This window comes from Coprinopsis cinerea, assembly GCF_000182895.1.
Source record: "Coprinopsis cinerea okayama7#130 chromosome 11 map unlocalized cont3.11, whole genome shotgun sequence".
Classification (NCBI taxonomy): domain Eukaryota; kingdom Fungi; phylum Basidiomycota; class Agaricomycetes; order Agaricales; family Psathyrellaceae; genus Coprinopsis; species Coprinopsis cinerea.
The window spans coordinates 1,229,650-1,248,743 of NW_003307534.1; the positions used below are offsets into that span (position 1 = coordinate 1,229,650).

General features: G+C 50.7%; 5 protein-coding genes across 5 annotated transcripts; 2 read left to right on the forward strand and 3 right to left on the reverse strand.

Annotated features, from left to right (window-relative positions):
• Positions 1-653: 653 nt before the first annotated feature.
• Positions 654-1,414, reverse strand: CC1G_15715 (hypothetical protein; the record flags this gene model as incomplete). Its single annotated transcript, XM_002910240.1, has 2 exons — positions 654-780; positions 1,209-1,414. The coding sequence occupies 2 exons, from the start codon at positions 1,412-1,414 to the stop codon at positions 654-656; spliced, it is 333 nt and encodes a 110-aa protein (XP_002910286.1).
• Positions 1,415-1,738: 324 nt separating this feature from the next.
• Positions 1,739-2,254, reverse strand: CC1G_15716 (hypothetical protein; the record flags this gene model as incomplete). The annotated part of the gene is made up of 3 exons (XM_002910241.1): positions 1,739-1,885; positions 1,939-2,053; positions 2,106-2,254. The coding sequence occupies 3 exons, from the start codon at positions 2,252-2,254 to the stop codon at positions 1,739-1,741; spliced, it is 411 nt and encodes a 136-aa protein (XP_002910287.1).
• A 5,105-nt stretch (positions 2,255-7,359) lies between these two features.
• Positions 7,360-9,217, forward strand: CC1G_10883 (hypothetical protein; the record flags this gene model as incomplete). Its single annotated transcript, XM_001838968.2, has 4 exons — positions 7,360-7,462; positions 7,530-8,217; positions 8,257-8,522; positions 8,577-9,217. The coding sequence occupies 4 exons, from the start codon at positions 7,360-7,362 to the stop codon at positions 9,215-9,217; spliced, it is 1,698 nt and encodes a 565-aa protein (XP_001839020.2).
• Positions 9,218-12,604: 3,387 nt separating this feature from the next.
• Positions 12,605-13,736, reverse strand: CC1G_11342 (hypothetical protein; the record flags this gene model as incomplete). The annotated part of the gene is made up of 2 exons (XM_001838967.2): positions 13,427-13,736; positions 12,605-13,368 (listed from the first exon to the last, which is right to left on the reverse strand). Exons 1-2 carry the CDS (start codon positions 13,602-13,604, stop codon positions 12,605-12,607), a joined length of 942 nt encoding a protein of 313 aa, XP_001839019.1. The 5' UTR covers positions 13,605-13,736.
• A 3,065-nt stretch (positions 13,737-16,801) lies between these two features.
• Positions 16,802-18,313, forward strand: CC1G_11341 (hypothetical protein; the record flags this gene model as incomplete). Its single annotated transcript, XM_001838966.2, has 11 exons — positions 16,802-16,879; positions 17,008-17,036; positions 17,157-17,297; positions 17,368-17,408; positions 17,472-17,564; positions 17,648-17,694; positions 17,753-17,763; positions 17,820-17,922; positions 17,972-18,078; positions 18,129-18,195; positions 18,251-18,313. Exons 1-11 carry the CDS (start codon positions 16,856-16,858, stop codon positions 18,311-18,313), a joined length of 726 nt encoding a protein of 241 aa, XP_001839018.2. The 5' UTR covers positions 16,802-16,855.
• Positions 18,314-19,094: the final 781 nt, after the last annotated feature.

The window sequence follows — 19,094 nt, forward strand, 5'->3', positions numbered from 1 at the left end:
AAATTCGGAATTCAGTCGTCAATACGGACTCGACGGGACGAGATGGACATACTTCAGAAGGGAACGTTTGGAGATAATCCACCACCTGTCCAAGGAGCACACGATGAGAACGGGGATTGACAGAGGTGAGAACTAGATGTGTACCACAAATGCAAAGCTGGCCACTACAAGACGACAAAATTGACAATTAATTTTCCGCACTGCCATTCGTAGAGGCGAGGGCAGACGAACCATTGACATACTGTGCTCAACCAAACCCATCAGCCCACCGCCCCTCACAACAAAACAACAAAACCGAAAACGTACCTGCGTACACCGCTGATAGTAAACCGCCTTTTCAATATAATCACCCAAATTCGCTCCGATCCGACTCATCCTGTCAAATCCCTAAACAGCTTTTCTCGACATCCAATGATCCCCACAAGGTCAAAGGAAGGCGACAACGCGCGTGGAGGGGGAACAGAGAAGGGGAAGTGGAAAAGGGAAAAGGGAAGGAAGAGCGACAAGAAGGGAAACGAAGTGGGGGGAAGAAAAGAAGAAGAAGCCTTCGCGAAGCCTCTCTCCATCGTTATATTAAAGTCTCTTCTCCCCGAACAAAGGCACAGTGACACAACCACCGTCTTAACTGCTTCCACCCCACTCGTATACACGGTTTAATCCCGTTCAGCTCCACCAATGAATTTGTGTGAATTCAGATCCCGATAAAGATCCAATAGGGTATCGACTGTTCCTGCTATCACCTCCCCGTCACTGTTAGTCACAGTCTTCTCTCGCGGCCAGCTGAGCATGGCGGATGAATATCACAGTAAACGGAGGTCGCGTGAAGGGAGCATCACGACATGTGCACCGGATTTACAGAGTGGAGAGGACCTCTTGTGATCCCACGTGGGAGTGTAAATGCCCCTCAAATTCCAATTGGAAAGTTCCCAAATCCATCCATGAAAAGCTTGGCACGAACTGGAATGAATCGACATAGGCATTATGAACGATGAGGCCAGGCGATGGACTGAAAGGGGAAAGGATCACGATGGACGCACAAAAGATCAAATGAAAAACGGCCCAGGCGACCCCAGAACTATCCCTACAGCCATGGAACGAGCACGCCGACTATCGGTCCTTCAGCCTTCTCTCCAGCGAATTGTGTGCAAACGCAGCGAGATGGAAAACGAACCCTCTAAATTCCAATGAAATATCTCATACAAACTCACGTCCCCTCCCTCCTCCAATGCTCGCTGGGCACCATCCCAGGCATCAAAGAGTTCAATGCAGCCTTCGTGCTCTCCCTCAACACCCCATCCTTCTCATCATACGCCAACTGCATCCCATTCGCCGTCCTCTTAAACCCCTCATCAGCCAGCACCGCATCGCCCTCCCTCTTCTCCCCCTCCCACCACGCCCCGGCGCGGTCCTGCATCGCAGGCACACGCATCACCGCGGCCCGTGTGTACTTGAGGAGATGGAGGCCCGGGACAAGGTGGTCGAGTGTGCTTTGGAGGCGCTGCAGCACGCGCCCTGTTGGTATCCGGTTCTGCGAGGCTCGGGGGTCGGGTATGGGCATGAATGAGGAGATGATCGGTATTCGGTGAATGAACGGTATCCGGGGTAGGTGGAGTAGGAAAGGAAGCAGCAGGATACCAGGAACAGGGCTAGTCGCGCGCGGAGAAGGGTATCATGCCACTGTAATTGACGCATAGTCGGGTAAGCTCTATGTAGTATCAGGCAGGTGGTTGGTTGAGTCTCACCATCGTAATGAGAGGCTCTTCTTGCGGTTGATAGCAATGGTAGCTGACAGGATGAAATAAGCTTCTGCGAGCGCCGAGAGCATCAGAATTGCAAGCCCCAGAGGTCGAAGGTGTGCTTTCGGGGACCCAGGAAGCGTCAGAATCTGGATAAACCTTTAGCTCAATGGTTGTCCCAGCAGCTGAGTGAACAACTCACCCCAACGAACGCCATTTCACGAATATAGGCCAGCAGTGGCCGGGGTAACGCCAACAGCGCATAATCACCAAACGACTGGCAATAGTCACACCCCGCAATAATATCATGTCCAAACCTAATCCACATTCATTAGTCCTCCACAACCAGCAAACCCAAGTGGCACGAACCGAACATAAAGCAGTCTATGGTCCAGCGACCTCAACCGCTTGAACAACCCCTCCAATTCAGGATCCAGCGGCCTCCGCCGGGCCATTCGCATCCTCAACAGTTCCGCAGATCCGTTCAATGGTACGCCCAAGTCTGTAAACACGTTCATCGGGAACGCGATGAACAGCTGGTAGACAATATACGCCGTATGCGCCAGGAGAAGTATATGGGAGAATCATGGTTTCTTCTTGACCCAAATCAGGCCAGAGAGCGCGCAAAGCGCCAGAGATATGAGTTGGGGGTATTCCAGAGTCCCCATAGCGTTATTTTGACATCGGTAGTCGGTGTAAAAGAGAAACCACAGCTGGTGGCCAAAGGTCAATGAACAACGCGGAACCAACTGGCCCAACCTGGCCCAACTGGAGCCGACCGTTGCCGTCATGCCGGCGGTCGGAATGTCCCGATATTTTCCCGCGGCTTCGTGGCTGACCGCAGCGAGTCGGACACAAGATTCGGAGTCGTTTTTGCATTCTTTTTCTCTCTCGGTGCTGGTCCAAGGAACGATTGTGCACTGCTGAAACCGTCGTAGGGAATGGAAGAGGCGATAAAAACATTTGGAGACTCTGCGCCCACTTGTACGAGCTCCGACGACCTGGCTCCGAACTGTAGACACGGCTGTCCCCCACTCCATGCCTAAAAAAGGGGAAAACCTCCATTGATTCCAGTTGGGCTTTGGCTAGACTAGGGTCTTTCCCTTCCCTGGGATCAACACATTCGAAATCCTTGGTGAACTCAATCCGGCTTCTCTGTGTCACCGATCCTCAGCGCTCAGCAGCCACTGGAGAGAACCAAGTTCCCACTCTGACAACCTCGATCATACCTCGCCGCCGAGTTAACCACGAAATCGCGTTCCTACCCCTCAGATCTCAGAAACCTTACGTCTATCTCGAGGGAGTGTCCTTCCCTTTGTTTGGACCCTATTCTGTGAGCCTTCCCTGTTATGCAAAGTCTATTGTTATTGTCTGAGAGTGTGATATAGCAACCTGGAAGATGATACCCTCCGACAATTCACAGACGTCATGAGACAGATATCCTCGCGCGCGCTGTCGCATCGTCGCACGACATATCCATGATATATCTCTATTATAATCCGTCCTTTACCTCAGGGAAAACAAGATCTCTGCTGCAGGTCTGGGGAAATCGTAACCTCAATCAGGAGTCGACCTAGCCGGGTGACCATCCATCACCCCTCATTCCAACCAACACGCAACCTTATCGAGCAAGAGGAGCGACTGTGGGCACCTGTTTTCCCTCCCGCGTTTCGCCCTGCCTGGCCCATCACCTCGCATTCCGCGCGGCCATGGGGCCTACACCACTGCCCAAGCAAAAGACATCTTCAACCAGAGCTTCCAGAACCAAAAACTCTATTCAACGCGGGATTCTACCACCAGGTCTTCGGTCTTCTGTCGGTGTAATTCCACGGCCTGTTTTCAGCTGTTTCCTAAATCCCTCCCGAATATCCTTTTGGGATTGCTAACCAAACACGGATGTCCATATTCACAGCATAGCAACCGAGATCAGCGACGAGCGCTTAACATACCGCCACCGTCCCCTGCGCCTTGTTTATTCCTTGTACTACAACTGGTAAGCCCCACCTCGTGTTTTATGACCAAGATGCGGCAATATTCGATTTTGTTTGAGACGACTAGGATGGGTAAATTGAATGGCCACCAATGGCGACAACCAAGCTGCAGAAAAATCGCGCTCGCTGGGGCTTTTTTCCAAGCGCATGCCCACAAACTCCAGTGGTCGCCAAAGATAGATCCCAGCCTGGTTTTCTGCACCTGGTCGATGCTGGTGCAGTCTTATCAAAAACGGCCTCCGCATCATTGTTACATCGCTGATCTCTCTCAAGGCACTATACGTACGGTGACGGAACAAGAGCAACCTTGCTGCGCGTTTCAACTTCCTGTATCACCCAGGGAGGTTGGGTGAGGTTGTCTCATCCGCGGACAAGTGGCCGTGTTCGAAGGCGATGAGCTCTGGCCTTGTTCCTGTCTGTTTCAGGGAACGGGGTGACAGGAGGTGGCTAGGACCCTTCCGTTTGTCCCCGCTATTCCTTGGTCTATGTAGAGACGTCTGTTCTACACGCTCTGGCTAACAAGTCGGCCTTTTACGTGGATGGGCTCACTCCCCTAGAGATTTTCTCAGATCTGGCTCTGCATCTTTTGTTGTCGTTATGTAGGCAGAAGGATAGATCGACATCGTGCGTTCCGCGTTGCATTCATTCTCGAAATCTATTCAGTCGAGTTAGCTAAGCTTGACAGCCTGGATGATATTCTTCAGTCCAATAGTGCTGCCTTGTTGGACGTCGGCAGCGGTGCTCTGCTCTGGCCCGCGATTCCGTCGCGAGCTTTAGGCGTCGCTCGCGATCCAGTCGGGGGCGTACGTATAGCGCCACATTGGGGAATCATATGCCTTGTCTTCGACGCTGCTACATTCACCTCTCCCGCCCAACGTAAGGAACACAGGCCGACGCGTTGAGAGTATTATTCCCCATCTTTATGCCCTCGAAATCATCCTGGCCAGATCGGCGGTACAGAGTGCGTCGAGGGACCCACCCGATCTAGGTTTGGGTCTTCTTTCCCAGAAAATCCGGCAATTATGGCTGTATCTCCTGTGACTGTGTGCACATACGGCCTTCAAGAAAGAGGCATGTTACCTCTACTCTATGGCGACCTCAAAGTCGAAATTTCGGTTTCCCCGTCTCCCGTCGAGCTCTTGTGAATATCAAGCCCCGCTTAAAGAGTCCTACCACCGCCGACCCGACATTCGTCCAATTCTTCCCTAGATCTCTCCTCGAAGACTCCGCCCGCTTCACGACCTTCCTCGAATATCTGATGGATCCTCACACAGGTTAGGTCTTCGTACGGGGCAAGATCTCGTCTACAAGCCTGTACTTCGCCTGTTGATGCCACCCCCAACTCCGCTCCCGTCAAATCGAAGACTCTCGCAAATCCACCAAGTTTTAAGTGTTTGCTAGGCGGCTACTTCAGAAGCTCCTCCACCTTGTGGTTCGGCGCTCGAACGTGGTCTTTCCGTCATGCTCTGGTCCTCGAATTAGGTGAATCTCCACCCTAATGTCTGCTCTTCAGGCGTTGATCTCTGGCGATTACGACAATACCAAGGGCCCTAAGATAGCCACCCGACCTCCTTTTAAAAAAGTCTTGATTAAAAATGAGCCACCCGCCGGTGCGCGATGATGGCTTTCGGCGGTCAGAACATAACAAGGCCGTCTTTCTTTCGAGATACCGTATGTGGCATTCGAGGAGACGGCTGAGGTGCCATTGGCTCTCGACTCTCGGCCCGAGGCATCAATTGTTGCCTCACTTCACACCTGGCGCCCACAATGAATCGGCCTTCGGTTTGGCTGCCTGTATGAAAACCACCTATGCGGCAAGGTATTTGCAGGCTATTCGAGCTTTTCTACCGTTGTTTTTTTCGTCGATCCTGGATTATGGGAGAACGGGGGAGGGGTTGAGGGTGAACTCCGGACCCTGCAGCGTGAGGCAGGTGCTGAGTGTCAGTTGGAAGTCTTCGAAAATCCCGGAGTCTTCGCATGATTACCTTTCTACACCCACCAAGATATGTCTAAGCCGATAATCTAGTACGCGATAACCATTACGCAGCGCTTGTCGATTCGATTCAAGTTCCAGCGTTCACGTATGGTATGCAGTATCCGACATTCTTTACTTCGAGTCAACTGGCATCGTTCGCTGTAGTTTTAAGGCCCCGGGCCTTGACTTCTGACGGTGTTAACTATGATTCTCGATGATTAGTATTGTACCCTCCTTACATGACAGGGATTTTGGGCTGGGCGAACCACGGGGCTGTCCATGTGCGAGAAGGTTCCATCCGAGCGACACCGTGACTTCGTGCTGTTAATTTCGGTTATCCTGTCTGAACTCAACGCAATGCAGTTACTGCGGGGCTCGACACGCGGCAGTGCAATGGTCCTCTGAGACCTTCGAGTCTTGCAGAGCGTTTTCTCGGTTCAGACCCTTGCTACTAGTGATGTACCAACCGAGATGAACGTGATCATTTCAAGAAATGGGGGCCATTGTATTGTCACTGCCAGTGCTCGTGGTCGTCGCCACGTTGAGTGATCACCTGCATTTCGATCCTATTATGTATCCAGATTCACCGTAGCTTCCCCAATGCAGATGTGGCTTTTCTAAGGGGCAGCGAATACTTATTCAGGGTTTGGCCAATTGCAAGGCGGACGGACATTACGGCAGCAGCAGACATCATCATCGCTGGCCTTGAATTGAATGAATTGAAGCAAGAAACCCTTCAGCCTAAGCGGTTCAGGTTCCTGATAGGTAGCGTCCGCCGTCCACCCGCCGCCACAGTCCTTTGTAAACTCCACCTCCGCCGACGCGACCAACACGCTTCGCAGGCATGGTGCCAAGAGCGGAGCGCTGAGCCTCCATACTGGGCGGGGAGGATCATTATGATGGGAATTGTTTGCCTCCCGCGTTGCGTTCAATTCAGTCCTTCATTGCGTGGATACTCGGTCATCTAGCTACTAGAAGGCTCCTCTATTGAAAGAACATGTCACAAGGGAAATCGTAGGCCACTTGGAATTTAACGTTGGGTTGGAGCAGTTCCAGAGTTCGCTTCAGTCTCTGCTCCTGAGAATACTTCAAGAAATTCACACAACCTTAATTCGCAGCGCGCAAGCTCGGAACAGTGGCATAATGCCAACATAATGCTTTCTTCCTCTCCATCGGGTAAGGATTTTGGGTAGGTTAGGCCGCGTCAGTCAGAGCAAGGTACCTAGTGCGATAGCCGGCCGCACGAATTGAATTCTAGAAGACATGATCCAGTCACGATGTCGTTATACAAGATGCCCGTCCAAAGTGTCCGGGACCAACGCACATTGGAACCATCTGGTCCCGGAAGTCCCAAGACAGAGGTATTTGGGTGGGAGAGGGAAAAACAAAGGTAGGCTATCCGTTTTGGTTACGTTCGCAACCAGAACCAACAGTACAGGCGAAGGGAAGAGATTGCTGATCATGATGCGATGTTTTGGGGGTGCCAGATTTAGCGCCGAAGATCTGACGATTTAGTTCTGCCGAGAAACCTTCTCATTTGGAAACAAAAAGATAACCGATATGGCTTTCAGGGTCTATAAAGTTGCAATGCCTAAATCTCGTTCCTAGACCTTCGCCTCCCCGCCCGTGTTGCGCCACGCATTGCACTCTGCCCAACATGGATTTACGACAACGCATTATTGCCAACTCACGAAGAGCTCTCAAGGTATCGCTAGAAGAAGCCAATCACCCGAAGCAACTGGCGGTGGACTATGAAGACGGTGAGCTACTGTTGTTGACTGTATACTGCATGTAGGGCCTTTACTGATTTATATAACCAAACGGCAGGAACTCAAGAGGTCCTATATGGCCCTCGCTACGGATCCCCACCAAGAAGTCCTACCTCGTCAGTATCATCCGCAACAACCTCGAGCTCCTCATGCTTGAGCCACCGCACGAGTGGCTCCGGGTCCCTCCTTCCCATTTTCTCCCAGCTCGGATACACCAATGCGATCCTTCCATTGGACATCTTGAACATCATCATCACTCGGGAGCTCGATGGTGACTTGCCAACCCTCAAGTCGTTGTCCCTGGCGTGCCGGTACTTCTGCCAGAAAACCCGCCCATTGATCTTCCGACGAATCAGCCTCTCGCTGCATCGAGTGGCTCACAAAATCCCAGGGCACTATCTCATGGATCTTTTCACCGCATCTCGCCATCTCCTCCCCCATATCCAGCATGTCGTCCTTGGCAGCCTCTTCGAGGAGGACGCATACTGCCGGAGGGACGACGATCCGATGGACTTCGATGCCCTTCGCGTCCTTCTCAACCTACAACACCTCACCAAGGTCACTGTGCTAGGCTCATGTAATCGGTCGTGGTCGAAGGTGCCGAGAAACATTCAGAAGGCGATCAGGACATGTCTGCGCGGCAAACATATCTCGCAGGTCGAGGTGCATGCCATGTCAGATTTTCCTGTGTACTTGCTCGAGGGCTGTCGGTCCCTCAAGCATTTCTCGCTGACTGGGTCTCCATCGTGTGCGCCCACGAGTCATTCTGACGCATTGGCCCACAGGGTCATGACCTTCATGGTCGCCCAAGACAGCCCCTCGCCAATCCATCTGGAGCGCCTCACTCTGCGTTGCTCGTCGACCAGCCTAGCGGAAATGAGTGAATGGCTGCTCTCTGACCAATGCAGCCTCGACATCAGCCGTCTCAAGTCGCTGGAGGTCCAGACGAGTGGATCATTCACTTTCCACCGACATCAAGACGCACTGGCCCAGATTCTCCCTCGGTGTCGGAACACGCTTGAAGAGCTGCATTTGGATGTCTTCTCAGCAGGTACGTCGTCAATCCCAGATATCATTTGAACCAGTGACTAACAGTTCCCTCTAGGTCATCAGTACGATATTCATGCTCCCTCCACCTCTGGTGCCCCAGTCACTATCGTGGGGGACGACGCCTTCGAGGAGTGGGAAAACGAGAATGTCCCGACAATCCTCGAGACGTACGAACGTTTGGACATTGGCCAGCTCAGAGCACTTCGACGGTTATCCCTTCGATTCGGTCTCCGGGACATCAGGGATCCCAAGCGACACATTACCCTGCTTTCAGGGATGCTCAAAAATGCCACGAACCTGAACCGTTTGGAAGACGTCACCATCTATCTCCTGTCCCTCGACAAGCCAGACATGAACAACATCGTCCAAACCGCCTCGTCTTCTGGCTCATGGGAGACACTGGATTGCGCCTTGACGGGTGAATCGTTGGATCCCGCCAAACATCGTGTGGCTCTCGGTCCTGCCCGCAAGGATCAGAGTCCTCACGGCAGCCACGGACTTTGCGCCAACTCTCGCCGTCACTCCACTCCGCCCACCAGGCCTTTGAATCGTCTACGAAGTGTCAAGCTTCAACTTGCCGATATCACCAAAGCTGATGGGGCCCGTTTGATGGAGATTTGCCTTCCAAGATTATGGAAGAAGGGTGTTGTGCATGTTTTGGACAAGCACGCGAACACATTCTACTTGATTTCATGACCTAACGCTTTGCACTTGCATTTATCATTTCTATACCCACAGCGCTGCCTTACGACTATCACGATTGACGACACCCCATTTTTCCCTTCGACTTTCGACGCTAGGTTATCGTGACCACCATTAGTACTCCTGCTCTTCACTACACTTCGCTTTGCTAACTTATTGCCATTTCAAATTTTCCCCCTTTCGCATAATGTGCTCTTACATGTATCATAGCTATAATCCTTACAACACAAGAAAAGAGTCAACCACATGTATGTATACTCAAGTACCCACAAATCAAGTCCGATATTTCATGCCTGAATGACCGTATCTATCAACCGAACCCACTCAACTCAACTGGTATTGACTCTAAGTACACCTCGTCTTTCATCAGTTTCAGAATGAAGTGGGGATATGAGCTCCTCCCATTGAGCGCCCGGTGGAGAACAGATAGGTAAGTAACTCGTAGCAAGGACACTAATGGGACTATCTGGAGGGCATTACCTCCAATGGTATCGGCTATCCCCTGCAGTACGACGATCAAAGGTCGATCCCTTGGAGCACGTCAACCGAGGGTATAGCGCTGATGCTGATCCTTCAATGCGAGCGCCCGACGTCCCATACAACGATAACTAGTATCACTAACCTCCGCAACATCGAGTCCAGAATTCACCTTCTAGTCGTCTTTGAGATACAACGTTTCCAACCAGCCCCTATCAGGGAAAACGCGATCCATGACTGGGTCTCAGTGCTCGAAAGCTCAACTGGAATCTCGAACTTTGCTCCGATTATCACGACTTCGCTGGGGGTGAGTGGGCATGGCTTAACGTCACCCGGGTACCTAACATTACCCTTCGAACATATGGGCGCTCACCTGAAGGAAGTATTCCAGCCGTCCACAATTAGTTAATTGACCACAGATTGAAACCCCATGACTAGAAACACGCCGCGACGGCATAGGAATGCATAGCCTGGATAGCAACAGCACTCGACTCTCGATGACTCCCCAGTCCTTCGAGGAATTCGAAGGTCCTACTACAGCAGCAACCAGGGTGACGTTTCACTTGCATTCTTAATCAGGATGCCGACTTGGAAGTGCCGACCTAGTTCTTTGACAGGATGGTGTTAAGCGCCCAGTGTCAAGAATAGATCTCGCGAGGGAGGGGTTAACAATAGATCGGGGGGTGAATTAGGCCGCCAATAGAGGGGGCATCCGACGCCAGCGCCCAACCTATCCTGTGAAGTGAAGCAAGATAATCAATTATTTATATTGGCTTCGATGTATTCAGCCACGTTGTCGCAACGAAAAGAACCCTCATTCCGGTACTTCTTCGCTACTTGACTCCTCGGTGGACTTTACATCCAAACCCGAGCTACCTTCTATCTTCGATTGCCTCAGTGCCAAAGGTTGCAAGGGCACAGCCAATTGTTCCCACTAATCAGGAAGTGGTGTTTATTGTCTTTTCTTTTTGTCAGTGGCCACTACTCTCGGAATGGCAGGGCGATGCTATGATAGGATCCATCGATGAAGGTGGGTGATAAGTTGAGGACCAAGTTGATCTTTTGGGTGATTGAATTGTTTTAGGGTGACATAGAGGGTATGTAGTCCTTCATGAACGGATCGAAGAATGAGACCCACGAAGACGTCTCGCGGGTAGACACATCGGGACGAGAAGGTCTCTGCAGTCCTCCATCTCTGTTAGATTGACATGTAGAGCAAACTAGCCTCACCTGGATTTCGGTATCCCGACTCGGAGAGGCCGCTCTGAAGATATGACAGTCCATGGTATCCATGATGCCACCGCACGATTCTGTCAGCGATGAGCTAGTCCAAACCCAATTCATCTTCTCTCTACTCAATGAACCAGAACGTTAAATGCTGAGCCCGCCGTCGGAAACCCCTCAGTACCCGACAACCACGGCCTACGAATCGGAAAATCAGGCAACTAGCCCTCGGTACGTTTTCCCAATCGAGCATTTTGGGTGGTACTGACGGCGGTGAGAGAATCAGGAGCTGGGACCTCAAAAAGCTAGGTTAGTGCGCATCATCGATTTGCATAACCCAGACATCCAATTAATCAGCGTGCCGATGTTCCTTGGGAATGCGTTTTTTTCGCGGGAGGGCCACCGCGCCGTACAGTAACGTTGTCCTGTTATTCTATTTTCAAGGTTGTGATTAAGAGAGCTTCGCGTGAGCAAAAGGTTTTTGTCTTTGATAGTTAGAACGGGGCCCGTTGCGCAGCCATGTGGTATGAAGCTTCGCCATCAGAGGATTGGCGCCCGTCAGGATTGGCGCCATTTCTATGTAAATTCGGAAATGAGGGCAGGCCTTGTTTCCGGACTTGCTCCCGCGAAGGACGCCAGCTCATCCAGGACGATCGATAATCAAGAACAAGCCGAGGATGTTAGCCAGCAAGCTAAGTATAAGCACGCACAAAACATGCCTGTGGCATCATGCAAACCTCGAGGCTCCAGCTTCTGAGAAGATGAGAATAATAGAAACTGTTTTACTTACGGAGGATTATTCGATAGTCCGATTTCCTCGCAAAGGGCCATGCTGCACTGGACAGGGTGAGGTAAACGGTTCTTAACCTCTAACCTGAACAAGGAAGTCATTCTCTTCTCTCGCGGATCTTGTAGTAGCACCACAGGCACTCACAGGCGTCCACCCTACCATCGAAGCCCCTTTCCCGATATCTCGGAGCGATTCCTCACGCCGACAAACTCGAGCAAAAAGTCCATCGGCGGTGCGAGCTCGGAGTCGCCTCAAGCCGTCAAGACGACCTTCATTTTGTTAGAATGCTCTGTAGAACTGCCTGGCGTCCGATACAGGACGAGCCTCTCGCATTTTCCGTTCCCGCAGGAGCGGAAAAAGATAACCAGAGATCGGTTAGAATAGATATGGTTTAGGTAGGTTGAAGGTACTCAGATGGTCCACTACCTTTTGTTGCGCCCCATTAGATTTTCCATAATGACACAGGTCGGGCGAGTCGAGCTGGGCTGACAACTGAGGCTCCAAAATTCGACTTGTTGAAATTCACAAAGCGTAGGAGCGCCCTTGTTCAACACCTACTTGATTCGGTCCTCGCTCACCGGAACGTCAACACTACTCTGGAACACTCGGAGTAAGACCTCCCATAGAGACATGATTCAACTGGTCTCAAGAACCGGATAGAAGCAGAGAAGAACGTGGATTGCAAGTATGTAGAGTATGTCTAGAAGACTTGATGCGTGCTGCCGTGATAATAGTCAGTGTATTATAATACAAATGCTTTTCTGGTCTTGACAGTCATGACGAAATGCGGTGTGATGCTGAAAGAAAACCACTAGGGCATGAAGAATGAAAAGTCCGTAAAAAGGTTCAATCGACCAGGATAGCCAGATCCTACGTCTCTCCTCGTTCGCTTAGGCAGTCGGGCTCAACTCGAAGGTAAAGCTCGAAGGGGTTGGTGCTGCGACCAAGGTGATGGGAGCAGAAGACGAAGAGGCAGTGGGGCGGGAAGTGGGGATGCCTGATGAGCTCAAGACAGCGCTTGAGGATGCCACAGAGGAGACGACGGTACGGGGAACGGGGGTGGAGCTCGTGGCGAGGCCGCAGTCGGTGGCGGTTTCGGTCACGGTGGACACGAGGGTGACGGTGACGATGCCGTCGTCACCAATGACGACTGTGGGTGTCACGATCGCTGCTGAAGAGGATGAAGAGGGGGTGCCTGTGATTGAAGGAACGGCGGAGGAGGGTTCGATAGATGCAGAGGCGGAGACTGATGGTACCGGAAGGGAGGAAACTGGAACCACGGAGCTGATTGGGAGAGTTGGTTCTTCGTCTTCCTCAGGCAACTGGCGGCGGTAGAAATATCTGTAGGTCTCATCCTCTGCGAAAGCGCGCTCTGCAAGATCCTCTTCATCTTCATCATCGCAGTCGGGAATGTCCTCATCGTCTTCGGCGGGGGCAGGGGGAGAGCTTGAACCGTTTCCTCGGGTGCCTCCCTGGACACCGGCGTTCTTGAAGCGCAGCTCAGCGCCTTCCTGGGTATCACAGGCGTTGGAGGTACCGGGCGCATTCACAAGAGGGAGGGCGTAGCAGCGAAGTGCCCCGGCGCAGGGCTGGACAACCCATTTGCCTGCAATGCATTGGGCGAAGCCTCCGTCAACGCAAGCGTTTTCGCCAGCTATTAGAGTGAATTATTAGAACAATAAACGTATACAAAAAGCTCTGGAAAGACGTACATCGGCAAGAATCGGTGGCCTTGATAGTGGCATATTGGGCGTTGAGCCTCTGGGCATCGAGAGCGTTCTGTCTGTGGACGTCCGATCCCTGTCGAGCCGCGAGCGCTGGAGCACCTTGAACTGGGGCGAGGGCAGCGAGAGCAGTGAGGAGAACAAAGCTGGTCGACAACTTGAACATCTTAAGGATATTGAAATTAAAGAGTCGGGAAGAGATGGTTATCGTCGAAAGGTCGTCGAGGAGAAACAGACAAGGCACCTGGCCTGGAGAGAAGACAGAGACGAGAGAAAGAAACGAGAAAGAGGCTGGAAGAAGAATGCCCTAGGCAGTTGTGGAATTCTGGACAGCGAATCCCTGCATCTTATATAGCCAAGGTCTTGTCGGAGTATGTGGAATTGAGCCCTCATTGTCTTTCGGTTGTTGCAAACTCAAAGCTGTCGGGAGGCAAAGCCCTTCATTGTTCTTCGGCTCCAAATAGAGCCCCCCTATTGACTCGTGCCAAACTGGGACAAACAGTCGGTTCGTCATGTCCAAAAGGCGTTTTGATTGGAATAAAGCGATGTTGTGGATAATGGTACGGGATACTGATAGACCTAACTACCATGAAAATAATAGGCGATGTCCAACGAGACGCATGAAAGGGAAGCAGGGAGAAGGGTATAGGGATAGGGATAGGGACTTTCCGAAATAGGTAGCCATCAATTTTGTTGCCGCGCCGTTACTCGTCCTTCAGCCATCCAACAGCCGTGGACGAGTCACCTCTCTTACCCGCTCAGCATTCCACTGCGGCCAATGACAAGAAAGATATCCCTTTGGGATTTTACTCCTTGAAAAATTTCGGTCTGAACGATTATTTCCCGCTTTGTTCTTAGAGTTCTTTGACAACTCCCGAAGGCTCCACTCAATCTACGAGCTCGGAAAAACTCTGGTTTTCCTTGTTCACGAATTGCTTTGAGTTGATTGTTGCTCTGTGGTTTTCAATATGGTGGCTCCGATTGAGCTAGCCTTTTATTCTCGGGACCCTCAGAATCGAGTGGCCTTCTCTTGGCCTGAATTCGTTAAACGATCGTCCTCTCGGATTCGAGGAAAGAGGATGAAGCGTTATCCCATGCCACCATCGTCACGACTGCTTACACGTAGAATATTGCTTACTAGTAGTGGGCACTGCTTCATTGGTGAGCTGTATAAATCGGTTGGTTATCTTTCCGTTATTTGACTCCACCAAGAGCGCATCACGAAGGGGTGTTACAAAAGTAACTTTCTCAACTAACTTTTCCTTACTAAACTAACTTTTTCTAACTTTTTTCAGCAAAGTTACTTTTGCCGAAAAAGTTAGCGTAAAGTTAGCCGAAAGTAACTTTTTATATGGGGAATGTAAGGCGGAAGTACATAACTGGAGTGAAGCTAACTTTTTTCGTGCGTTGTCAAGCACTAAGTTCTCGCGATGGATTGCATGAGCCTGGGGAAGAGTTCAGGGTCGCGTGAGTACGAGGTGGCCTGTAAGTGTCTCAACCGTCCTCTGACCACAATTGTGGGTGGCATAACGGACTTGTAATGGGCAAAGCCCTTTATTATAGACACTATTTATAATGGACACCTCAGTCGATTCAGAGTATATGTATGACTGAGAGTACATACTTACAGCTGGCTAGATGACACGGTCCCCACATCGCATGACGGGGTGATCAAGAACTTACACTGGATTCTGCCCCACTGTGACCGAAATTGTGTATTCATTATCATGGGGGCAAGTGCGAAGTGGTAGACGGTAGCCGAGTCCTGATGTCGAGGTGCCCAGGGCAACAAACATTGATTCAAGATTGTACCGCGATGTAATGAAGCCACAGTTAGCCCTTTTACTTCCAGAATAAACAGACGGCCTAGCACATCTGTATACGTGATGTGCTAACTGGATCGTGTATCACTGCGCGAGAAGAGCTAACATATTCAAGAATCCATTTGGTAACTGGTTGGCGCACAATAAACTATCATGCTCTCCTTTTGTTCTCGGCTTCGCACCATCATCCCTCCCCGGATAAAGTAGCTCTTGAGCCCCGTACACGTACACAACCCCTCCCTACCAAGTCGAAAGTACGTCTCAGGCTGGCAGTAAGGGGGACGAAAGTTAGCCAAAGTTAGCCAAAAGTTAGCACGTTACTTTCGAATGCGTGGGAAAAAGTTAGGCTCTATGTTCTTAGGCGGGCAAAGTTAGTCAACGTTAACTTCAAAAGTAACTTTTTACGCCCTCATCACGAAGGCGCATCAAACGTCGGTTTGAAGCCCCGGAAGGTCCCTGATGCCATCCAATACTGCGATGTGCCCACCGCCATGTCTCCAGCGCTTCATCGCGACGGCCGTGATGATGACGCCAGCGTGAATTCAACGCGGCCCAGAACCATCCCGAAAGCTTTCATATTCGAATGCCCGGTCAAGCCATCCTTCGTGAAGCCCACCTAATCCGATGACAATGATTCGTTTGAATGAAGCTCAACTGGCGACCCGTCATTCAATTGCGCCGCGAAGGAGGTTATTGGGCAGTCAGGTCCATAGAGGAGGTAAAACACTTTCCGGTATGCTTCGGCCCTAGATTTCTTCCGTGTGTAGAGCTCTCTTCCAGGTTCTTGATTTGTATGGAAGCGCTCAGACGGAAGTCCGCGACTGGTCCATGAGGTCGTAAGTATTGACTTCAGAATAGGGACTGTCACTGACTCGCTTGCGACATGTGCCTTGGCTCACCCATTCACTCATGTTCGTACAAACGCTTGTTACACCTGGAAAAATAAATCGCGAGCTAAAATGTGGGGCATAATGACTACGCAGGCATGTACTCCTTCCATTGAAGAACATCTTTTGGTCTGAACGATGAGTATCGGAGCAAGTAAACTACCTTCCGACGACGCCTGATGAAGGGAACGTCGCCTTGATTGAGTCTCGATTGCATGTTCAAAGCGGGCTTCCATTTAAAATATTTTATGGCCCCGAGATGCATCGAGATTCCTACCTACGGTGGTTTACATTTTTACCGTTCACCAAGTCTCTAACCTTTTTAATTTGAATTGAACTCACTGCTTTGACGTGTGCAGGAAGTGAAGCGCTGAGCAGGAACCTTGGAGCGTGGGATACTGAGATCCTACGCCAAGATCGCCGCTTGCAGGTTGACAACCGTCTTTCCGGAAACTTTCGTTGCTCGCAGCCTCGCAGAGTTATGATTGACTTGTTTCTCACTTCAGAGCGTGCATGCAGGAACCCAATTCAAGAGCACCAAAGCACCCCTGGGACCAGTTCCGGGGATACTCCCTGCTTCTATTTCCACCTGTGACGTACACACATACGGAGCACTGTTAGGGGCATATCGATGTCAACAAGAGGTCTTATTTCCTTCCTGTTCCTAACCACCATTACAACTACAACACATCACCTTTACGATTGCGATGTCCGAAACTGTCATCCGGGAGGTGAGTTAACTTGAATCTTTCGAGAATTCCGTATGTGCTGGCCAGGGCCACCAGCCCGGAAAGAGTCACAGCACGAAGGGCAGCAAGATTCGTCTTACTCACTTGTAACCCTCTCTCTTTATTCATAGGTTGCGAACGGCGTGTGGACATTCTCTAGGTCCGGTTCTTCTCTGGTGCGGCCCTATCATGGAGTTCTGATTCTTCAAAATATGAAATGGGCGCTCCGAACCGCGATGTGATCCTCTACATGCATATGACGATCATCCCGAACTACTAGGCCTTTTGCAAGATTCGGCATCTTTCCTGTCGGTGGGCGGTCCACAGCTGTAAAGCTAAGAAACGGAGGTGTCTGGGTCTTAGCTTCGACAAAACTTGACGAGGAAACCAAGGCGACTCTTGACCGACTCGGGCAAGTGGAGTGAGTGCCGTAGATTGACTTTCCATCTCTTCACTTCTGACTTCTGACTTCTGCTCCCTCCTTCTCTCAGGTACATCATCGGTGCAGACGCTGTTCACCATCTGTTCCTACGTAAGTCACGAAAGGCTTGGTACACTGCAATAATACGATCCAATCGCCGCCGTTTTTGAATAGGAGAATTCAAGACAGCCTATCCCGGAGCCAAGCTCGTGGCTCCCCTGGAAGCTGTGGAGAAACCCTCCAATGAGGGCCTCAAATTCGACGGAGGTGAGCGAGAAATTCATCCTGCTCCTTCGGGGTGTCCCATTACGTTTTTTACGAACTTGAAAACTAACGGTTCCGTTTTATAGTTTGGGGTAGGGACGCTCCTGACACCAAGTACGGTTTTGAAGAAGACGTGGGTCACACAATCCTGATCTAGAGGCATGTTTGTAACCTTCAGGTCTTTGATTTAGATCGAACATTGGTCATCCTTTCTGGTTTCTGGGATGAAACCACTCGGCTAACCATGTTCGTCCATAGCTACTTCTCCGGGTTCAAAAATCGCGATGTGGCGTTTTTGCACAAGGACTCTAAGTCCTTGATCCAAGCGGATTTGTTGATGAATTTGCCTCCATACGAACAGGTAACGTGCCGTCCTCTTCATGGAATCAAGACACTGATCGCAGCCATAGTACTCGAAGTCAGCCTCCTCGCCTACCGTCCTAGGGATGAACTTGGGACTTCGCCCGGGGTCCTGGGGATACTCGCATATGATCCGGAGCCTCACAACTGACCATGCGTGGGTGCCTTTCGCAGAGTGACGGTCGTTAAATTACTTACCGTCTATAGCAAGATGAAGGAACACGCGCAAACTGTGTATAGGTGGGATTTCGAGAGAATCATCCCATGCCATGGCGTAAGTTTCTTCTGCCCAGATCGTGCGGTCATCTTACTAACTCTACGCCTTTTAGGATGTGATTGAGAAAGACGGAAAGGTTGCCTGGAAAACGGTCTACTCTTCTTTCTTAGAGTGATTCTCCAGCGAAATTTTTCGCCCTTTCATGTGATGTACCCCTCGTTTCTCAATGTATCGACTTGGGTTGATCGCGATGTACAAGGAAAAGTAATGGGAGCGGAGCAATGGAGGTCAGGGCGTTAAGAGAGTATCTCACACCTTCCATTTCCGTCAGACAACCTTCGAGGATCGATGCTCACAGTGATAAAGGAACCCAGATACTCTTTCGGTCCCGTCAAACTCACTTGCAACAGAAAAAGTACCACCATCTACCTTGGGACTAGTGTCGTTATGGGCGCCTTCATCGAACCATGGTTCGATGTTCATATTCGCTTCTGGCTTTCCTCTCTCTTCGTCCTATAACTTGCCGACTCGCAGAACCGCAGTTTGAAGAATTGGGCTCAGGTACTACTAGGCAGCTGGTCGTGGTATAAAGCTCAGCGGCGTATTGGGGATTCAGAGGATTGACTGCGATGACGTACTATAAGCAGCGGGAGGTTCTTCGCCAAATTAGGCAGGGTGACGGTTTCCCGGAGCCATCAAAGAGTCCTTGCCTCATGTTCAAGAGAACTCGCACGACAAATCTTATCTCGATTAATTCAAGATTTCCTATCCTTCAGGTAAGTTACTATTGACCATCTTCATTTCCGCCCAGCCATCGAATCCTGTCCTTAATGCTAATGCCTTGTTTCAGAAATCGAAAAAGATGAAGGATGAAGGGAGATCACTCTCGAGACCAAAGTCCCACCCGGTGTGACGGCTTTTCTAACGGAATAACAGACCATCAATCCGCGTGTTCG